We start from the raw sequence: 9,306 nt of genomic DNA on the forward strand, positions 1-9,306 counted from the left end.
TGCTTTACTTGGAGAAAAGGAGGAAGTTGCCTTGAAAACATCCTGTCCTTTCCCACCTTAAACAAACCAATATATATCTATACATATATTTGCTTCCAGCAGTGAAACTATACCCATAATGCTGTGTGAGAATGCTGCCCCAGAACACCTGATCAATGTTTTTGGGGAGTTTGAATATTTTGTATTTATCAGCTGTAAGTGGTTTGGTTTGTCTGTTTGTTTATGAGAGCAGGCATGATTGTTTATGTATGTCATACATACATAAAGAAATTATGGGCATTGCTTTATGATGTCGGGCAAATTTGCACCTTTTTCAACAAATTGTTTTAACAATAACAGACAAAATGGACTAACAAGAGAGTGGATCCTCTGTGTTAAATTCAGGCATGTGCTTAAATGTCGCTGTATCTTAAAGTTACCTCTGGTGTTTTCTGACGATGGACATTACAGCATCAAGTATTTTGCACAGATTACAAATGGACATTTTGTCAAAGTTTTACATTTCGTGTGACCTTACATGCTCTTCTTGACCTCTTTCAACAGATGCCATGAGGACAAATTGCCTGCAGTGTCCTGTGGTGTTTCACTCCTTTAATCTTAAAACAGTAAACCTGTCCTCTCTAGGGAAACTGGTTGGGATATTCAACAGCCATAGAAAGATAGGGCCTGGATTACAATTAAACATTTTTATATAAATACACGTGTGTGTGTGTGTGTGTGTGTGTGTGTGTGCAACTAAGCAGTATATATATGCATGTGTGCAGTAAGCAGTTTTTAAAGCTTTTACATATTTTTGAGCTTGACTTGAAAGGCAGATTCTGTTTCACTATCTGGCTTTCTGACTTTCTCTTTTGATAAGTAGTACTGAATGTTATACAAAGTATTTTAACTTGACAAGGCCAAGGTCTAATAACATCTCATTGGTAATCATGACTGACTGCATCTGGTAGTTTCTCAGGATAAAATTGATTTGTTTGACAGCACTCAGTGGACTGACCAATACTTGGAACAGAGGGAAAATCCAAGGAACTGAGTGAAAATCTAAAAAGGAGCATTACAGAATCACACAGGTTGACCAGGTCCCTTAGAGCAAATTGTAAACAACTGCATATTTCAAGATTAGTTCAAACAGTTGTATGAAATTATGAGTTATTCAGCTGTATCACCACTTTGCTATGACATTAATAAAAAAAAAGAAAAAAAAATGATGGTTAGGATTTTCAGTTAATGCCCAAGACCCACCAAGGTTAGAGCCTGCCATGAACTGGAAAATGCCAGAACACTAGTGTCAATGTCCACAAAGACACATTTTACATCACCATGGATTGAGAGGGTGCTGACAAAGTAAGAAAACCCCTGCTCCAGATTCCACACCATCATGCTCAACTGAAACTTGAAATTACTGACATGAACAAGCCAAATTTCTTCAGGAGACACAATGACAAATGAAAAGAGGCATGTTCGGAGAAGTAAAGGTGACGTTTTAAGCAAGGTGGTGGGACTGTCATACTCTGGCTTGTTTCGCTGCTAGTGGTACCAGTATATTGCACAAAGTGGGTGGAATAATGAAGAAAGGATTACCTCCAAATTCTTCAACTCTGTATCAAAGAAGGTGGCAAGTGAAACTTGAGCACAGTTGGGCTTTCCAACTCGACAAAGATCCAAAAAAAACACATTAAAACTGGTTTTCGGAATGGATAAAAATGCTAACATTAGCCTCCTGGAATAGTTTTCCCAAAGCCCTGACCTCAAACCTACGGAGCTCTGCAGGGGACATGGGAGAAAAAAAAATTAAGACCGACTAACTCGGGTTTCATCTCCGAAAACGTCGCAGCACTTTTGCAAATATGTGATGTCTTGTAAACTGAGCAGATATCTGACGTTTACACAACTACATTCATGCCTTAAAATATCTTAAAAGTGTATTTTGTGACCCAGAAAGAGTAATATTACAACTAAGTAGCTGCCAACATTGTTGGAATTCAACTTTTGCGAGATCCCGAGTTTGTTTTGCGAGATCTCGCAAAAGTCCGTCTTAATTTTTTTTTTTTCCCCATGTCCCTTCGTACAAACCTATCCCTATTGCCCTATTGAATATTGTGGGCCATGCTGGAAAGCTGGGTCCCCTCCAGGAACTTATCCGATGTAAATGAACTATACCAATTCTGCTAAGAACAGCAATAGAATATCTAACCAGAATCATTTCAAAAGCTTGTTGATGTCAAAGGTCACCTCAATGCCCTTTTTCTTGTAAGGTTTTTGTTGTATTGTAAGGGTCCAACTCCAGGCCTCGAGTGCCGGTGTCCTGAGGGTTTTTGATCTCACCCTGGTTCAACACACCTGAATCAAATGATGAGTTCATTACCAGGCTTCTGGAGAACTTCAAGACATGTTGAGGAGGTCATTTAGCAATTTGAATCAGCTGTGTTGGATCAAGAACACATCTAAAACCTGCAGGACACCGACACTCAAAGCCTGGAGTTGCCTACCCCTGCCCTATAAGCAGGCACCTGGCGAAGAAAGAAAAATTCCCCTTTAACGGGAAGAAACCTCTAAAGAAAATCTATTAAGTGGAAACCTTTTCAGCAGAGGAAAAGAAATAACACATCACCCTTCAATATGCATTCTGAAAGGTCTGAATGCTTTTCTCAACTATAGTCTAAAAAGTAATGAAAACATAGCAGGTTTAGTCATAACTGAATGCAACATTGAACACTGAAAAATGAACAAGAAAAATAGTTTTCAGTTCAAGAAATTCACAGACGCAGATGTTTGAAGCGGTTCGTTTAATCTTTTCGTACACATGCAAACAGCAGTGATATCATTTTCCCACATTCATCTTCACATTTAATCTGACAACAACAGGTTGTGCTTCTAGTTGATGTGCTTCAGGTCAAGTTTGCAGGTTTTGGGGGACCTTTCTTGCTCTTTTAGACCTCCTTCAACAGAAGACCATAAGGGCGGATGGCCTGCTCTACTATCGCCTGCTCTTCTTGAGCTGAGAACACAGACGGGATGGGAACCAGCCAGTACTTGTCGTTGTTGTGTTTCTGCCTGTACTGTGGGTTGATCCGATTTTGCAGAATCACGTTGTATTGCTTGCCATTCTTTTGAGAAGTGAAGGTTTTGGCATAAGAGACAGCTTCATTGACGTAAGGGGTAGAATAAATCCCTCTGCCATAGGCCTGACCTGGACCTGGCTGTTAAATAAAAGTAAGATATATATATATTATATTATTAAATACTGATACATTAAATACAGGCCTAATATGGAAATAGGACAGAAAGAGCACTGAAGTGGCTTAAAGGGTGAGCAGCTCTTATATGGCATAAATACGTTTATGTGCCATAACAATGGACATGCTATGGAAAAATATTCTGACAGAGATAAATAACAATAAATAAATAAATATACAAAAACCTGCAGCTTACAGGTTTTTGACATTATTCATAGGAAAAAGCTTTCTCAACACTTTTGCTCAACAATGCTCAACAAGTATAAGTACAGCTACAGTTTGCTCCTGAGGTCCTAGACATGCAGGCGTCCTCTTACAGTCACATAACTGCTATTTACTGCATTTCCTTTTCTTTGTGTTGTGCTGAGATTTTCATAGCTTGTGACTTGACATGTGACAAAACCATTTAACTCTCTTTTTGACTCTTTTCTCAATCCTGGGATAAAATCCAGACTTTAGAAAACTGAAGTGCTGCATGGGACACAGTCTCAGCATCTCAGCGTGTGGAATAAGAGACCAGGAATATTCATAAAGTGGGACAGTTGGTGACATTCCATGCAATTTCAAAATATTAAATATCACAATTATACATCATATAAAATTGTTACTGTAAAGCAATTGTACTGGGTAAAATAATGGGTTGTGATGATAACATAATCAAACCTTGTAGAATCCTTCGATGATGCCCCCAGCTCCTTCCTTAGATGTCCCATGGTAGGACACAGGCCACTCCCCTGGCACTGACGCAGTGCTTCGGTACCGAGTTCCCAGCCATGTATTTCCATCATACTTATTCAGGACCTGTGACAAAATATGAGGTGATGCAGGTGTATCTGGACCTGTATTTGTTTCAGACAGTCCATAGTTCATCTCTGCAAACTGTATCTTCAATTAAAGTCTGATCTTCTGCACGTTGTACATATAGCATTTCAAAGTGCTTTACCTTTGGGACAAACTATTCTATTGATCTTACTTTGAATGCGGAGAGTCAGATATTTGGCTGTCTTTTATTTTCTACTACTTAAGAGCATCATGATGTACCAGTTATGCTTATAACACACATATGATATGTAATATGCTAAATAACTGTTTAACTATTCTTTTTCAAACCCAGTTCTAGTTCCATTGACACTGTTCACCTCTCTACATTTTTATTTTGAGGTCAATTCATTTCCAGTGCACTACCTGGAAAGCACTCTGGAAGTAACAGACTGCATACAGTTAATTAAATCAGGTCAAATTAGTTTTTTAAGGTGTGAGTTGAGACCAAATACGATCTTATTTGTGTCACTTAAGAAAATTCTTTGCAGAAAATTCTTTACAGATGATTTGTTATATTGTTTTCTTATAATTCTATTTCTGTAGTTTTTTTTTTTTTTAAATGCCTAGTATTTGACATAAAAGAGAGGACTAAATGCAGTTATTGATTTCCAAGAAACTGAAGAAGAAGAATATTGTTGAGAACACTAATGAACTTCTAGTTTAGTTTCAAAAATGAGCTGGAAGGAAATTCAGGGAACCAGAAGTTTCAACTTTCTAATGATTGCAAATATCTGAAGCCCAAAAAGTATTTTACTGGGATGTCATTGAATTTGTGCTCTACAGCCCGGCTTAAAGATCAAAGCAGCTTAGACTCTAAGTAATGAGCATGAATAAGATGGTTGATGCTGATCTCAATTCAAAGACAAATTTACCTTGAGGGCAAAACGGTACCAACCACTTGGTCGTTCATACACCTCTCCGCCTCTGTAATAGGTCTCTGTGTCTTGGAGACCAGAGAAATCGTAGTCAAATTTCGGATCAAAGAATTCGCTCTCATTGATGATGAAAGACCTTTCTTGTGGTGCAGTTCGAAAACAGGTGTCAGAGCCTGAACATTGCCCTCCATCTTGCAGAACACGTTGAATTCTGGCAAAGTTGTTTCTTGACACTGGGCTGCAAGTTGAGAAAGACAGCTGAGATTAGGGTCTGAATAAACCTGACCATCAACAAAAGAAAGAAATGCTGCTCTTTCACTGGATGTTTTCTCACTCTCTGCAAACCAAACTGCAACATTGTTGTCAAAATTCTTTGAGCTTTAGAAACGACATCCTGACTGTGAATCTCAATATAATATCCCATCCATCCTCTTAACCTTTTCAGGGTTGTGTGGAGGGGGGTGCTGGAGCCTATCCCAGCTGCCTTAGGGCAATTTAGAGTTTCCAGTTAACCTATGCCCACTAACTGCAGGTCTTTGGATAGTGGGAGGAAGCCAAAGTAGAACATGGGGAGAACATGCACACAGAAGGACCCCAGATGGTGGAATTGACCTTCTTGCTGTGAGGCAACAGTGCTAACCACTGTGCCACCATTTTGCACCATTACTCCAATATAATATACTGCTACAAAAAAAATTTGAGAACTCACGTTCCCTTTTTGAGGAATGACATCAGCGCAAGTCTTAAGAATAGTTTATAATATTACAATATTTACCAGGTTTGATCTCCATCTGCGATTGCACAAATGAGACTGTTTATAGACAGCGTTGGTGCTGCTGAGCTGGGAAAGCTTGCTCTTTGGAAAACTCCAGCGTGACCTCCTGCTCTTTGGTTTTGAACAGAAGTGATCTGGGCATTGCAAACTGCACCCAAAGCTTCAAGTGCAACTTGTCTGTCCATCTTGACGTTGTCTTGATGTTGTAGTCCTTTGCTCTGCTCACTTCTACCTGCAAGTGTTGTGGCTCGTGCAGAATTGGGCTTATATGTTACACTGTTTATGACGTAAACCCAGTTTGCATAATTTCTTAGATAAATCAACTTTTGACTTTTTCACCTTCCAATAGGCGTGTTTTCATTGGAACTTTCTGTTCTTCTCTTTTTTCCAGTTGCAAAATTATTCATCATCTCTTAGACTTTCACAACTGCATCCACACCCTGAATCTTGATACAGTCACAGTTTGCCACTTTAAAAACAAAATACCATTATTACAATTATTCAGTAACCTCGGTTTCATTTGCAGAAGTTGGATTCAGCAAGCCTGCAAGAATTAGCTCTTGTTTATTTTTTTTTAAAAAAGGAGGAAACTTGTTGTTTTTTTGGAGTGGATGATAAATGACAAGAGGGCAGGGGGATAAAATAAAGGTCCAAGCGTCCCTTGGCTTTTGCCTACTTCTCGTGCTCTGACTTTTCTTGACTTTTTGACCTTCACAAAAAGAAAAGGACAGTTGAACTTCTTCTGGAATTTTTTGCTCTGTACAAACTGAATTAAAGTGAAAAAGGATGTACATATTTTCCTCACCCTGTGGACAAACTGCCCCCCTTCCTGTGGTCTGTTGACACTACTTCTTGCAATTGCAGATTTATGTTCAACAAAAATTCAGTGGCATCAATTACAGCCTGCAACTTCTGGAGTACTTTCCATGGTATTTTACTTAAATTACAGTGCTTTGAGTTCCCCAAATATAGTTACCAATAGAAACAGTAGAAGAAAGATGTCACATTTGTAAGTGTGCGCCCAGAACAGGTGGAATCCTTTGTTCATGTGTGTCTCACTTCCCTATGTCAACATCTGTGGCCCCACATCACTAGATGAATTACATGGTAGGGTGTCCTCTCATGTACACACTCTCATTTAATGTTTTTTCTTTATTTTTACTACTTTCTACATTGTAGATACAAACTGAAGACATTAAATGTACAAAACTAGATATATGGAATTATGGAGCAAAGGAAAAAAATGGATAAATATAAATATAAACTCTAAATATGTTTTATGTTTTTTGTCTCAGATTCCTGAAAGTAGTCACCCTTAGCTTTGTTGACAGCGCTGCAAACCCTTGGCCATCTCTCAATAAGCTTCATGATGTATGACAACTGTTAGAATTCATATAATGGCAAGAACCAATCAGCTAAGTAAAGACAAACAACAGTGCATCAATATTTTAAGAACTGAAGGTCATCTGTCCCCAAGTTCAGCTGCAAAAACCATCATGCGCTATGATGAAACTGGCTCACATGAGGACCACCCCAGGAAAGGACGACCTCTGGTGCTGAGGATAAATTCATGTGAGTCACCAGCCTCAGAAATCACAAGTTAGCAGCACCTCAGATTAGAGCCCAGATAAATGTCACACAGAGTTCCAGTAGCAGACTCATCTCTACATCAACTGTTCAGAGAAGACTGTGTGAATCAGGCATTTATGGACAAATAGATCCTGCAGCGACATGCCATCCCATCTGGTTTGGTTTAGTTGGACCATCATTTATTTTTCAACAGGACAATGACCCCAAACACACCTCCAGGCTGTGTGAGGGATGGAGTGCTGCGCTAGATGGCCTGGCCTCCACAGTCACCTCACCTGAACCCAATGGATATGGTTTGAGCTGAGATGGACCACAGAGTGAAGGCAAAATGGCCAGCAAGTGCTCAACATCTCTGGGAACTCATTCAAGTCTGTTGGAAAACCTTACCAGGTGACTACCTCATGAAGTACCTCGTGAATTTCGATAGTGTATGAATATTGAAGGGATTTATTCAAACAATAAGCAGCAAAATCAAGAGAAATAAAAGTACAATTAGTTGTAGAGACACTTGAGCAATTTCAGAAGATTTTATGTAAAACATTTATGTTTGTGTACTCCACTGTAGGAAAGACTCCACTGATTAAAAACTCAGAATCAGTTGGATTATTAGAGTTTCTGAAGACGGAGAGGTGGTGGTTCAGTAATGTGCACAGATCCAGTACTTAAGGAGGATGGTGATCAGAAGGACAGGTTGATGAGGGGAGCATTGTTCTCAGTCTTGTCCTCAGGACTCCACTTGATAAGCGGAGAGCTCAAATCAATCAGCTGAAAACAAAACAAAATGCAGTTACAGAGCTGCTTTGGGTGCAAGGTTACTGAAATCTGAAACACCAAAGGAACAAACTGCATCCCAGTGAAACACAAATCTGTTGAAATACTACATATTCAAAAAACCCTCATCTAAAATATTTTTGAGGGTCTTGAAAGGAAGATGTAGCCGTTACGTTTCTGTTTGACTTCATCTTGCAGAACATGTTGAATTCTGGCAAAGTTGTTTCTTGACATTGGGCTGCAAGTTGAGAAAGACAGCTGAGATTAGGGTCAGAATAAACCTTCTGACCATCAACAAAAGAAGAAAAGAAATGCTGCTCTTTCACTGGATGTTTTCTCGCTCTCTGCAAACCAAACTGCAACATTGTTGTCAAAATTGTTTGAGCTTTGGAAACTACACCTGACTGTGAGTCTGTAGTCTTATACTCAAATATAATATACTGCTACAAAAAAACTGAAAAACTCACGTTAACTTTTTGGAGGAATGACATCAGCACAAGTCTTAAGAATAGTTTATATTACAATATTTACCAGGTTTGATTTCCATCTGCGACTGCATGAATGAGAGTTTTGACAGACAGCGTTGGTGCAGCGGAGCAGGAAAAGCTTGCTCTTTGGAAAGCTCCATCGTGAGCGTCTGCTCTTTGTTTTTGAACAGAAGTGATTTGGGCATTGCAAATTGCACCCAAAGCTTCAAGTGCAATTTCTCTGTCCATCTTGACGTTGTAGTCCTTTGCTCTGCTCACTTCTACCTGCAAGTGTTGTGATTCATGTAGAATTCGGCTTATAGGTTAAACTGCATCGTGACACCTCCTGAGACACGCTGCAGTTTACATCATTTCTTAGATAAATCAACTTTTGACTTTCCAATAGATGTGTTTTCGTTGGAACTTCCTGTTCTTTTTTCTTGTGAAATTATTCATCACATCTTAGATTTTCACAACTACCCTGAATCTTGATAAAGTCGCAGTTCTCCATAAACTACAATTACTGCCTTGCAATTGTTGCAAAAACTCTTCAGAAGCCTGCATTTCACCACTGCAAAGATGAGTGAGATTCATTTGTTTCTCATACACAAACACATTTTAGCCTAAATCAAACATTGTCTGATTTTTACATAAAACACCAGGTAACTCCAGTGACTTTTGATAGTGTATGAATATTGAAGCGACTTATTCCCTGCATTGCAGATATGTTATGTTTATATACCTCCCTTTCATAGGTCTCCAGGTCTCAG

General features: G+C 39.0%; 1 protein-coding gene across 1 annotated transcript; it reads right to left on the reverse strand.

Annotated features, from left to right (window-relative positions):
- Positions 1–2,776: 2,776 nt before the first annotated feature.
- Positions 2,777–6,194, reverse strand: LOC120729380. Its single transcript, XM_040024910.1, has 4 exons — positions 5,709–6,194; positions 4,931–5,171; positions 3,900–4,037; positions 2,777–3,200 (listed from the first exon to the last, which is right to left on the reverse strand). Exons 1-4 carry the CDS (start codon positions 5,891–5,893, stop codon positions 2,931–2,933), a joined length of 834 nt encoding a protein of 277 aa, XP_039880844.1. The 5' UTR covers positions 5,894–6,194; the 3' UTR covers positions 2,777–2,930.
- Positions 6,195–9,306: the final 3,112 nt, after the last annotated feature.

Source organism: Simochromis diagramma, unplaced genomic scaffold (assembly GCF_900408965.1).
Source record: "Simochromis diagramma unplaced genomic scaffold, fSimDia1.1 OVJJ01000293.1, whole genome shotgun sequence".
In the NCBI taxonomy this organism is placed as follows: domain Eukaryota; kingdom Metazoa; phylum Chordata; class Actinopteri; order Cichliformes; family Cichlidae; genus Simochromis; species Simochromis diagramma.

Coding starts and splice junctions, on each gene's coding strand:
- LOC120729380 (XM_040024910.1), bottom strand. CDS start 5,893: ATGGACAGACAAGTTGCACTTGAAGCTTTGGGTGCAGTTTGCAATGCC. Junction 4,038..4,930: donor GGTACCGTTTTGCCCTCAAG/GTAAATTTGTCT, acceptor ATTTTGTCACAG/GTCCTGAATAAGTATGATGG. Junction 3,201..3,899: donor TCATCGAAGGATTCTACAAG/GTTTGATTATGT, acceptor TTTATTTAACAG/CCAGGTCCAGGTCAGGCCTA.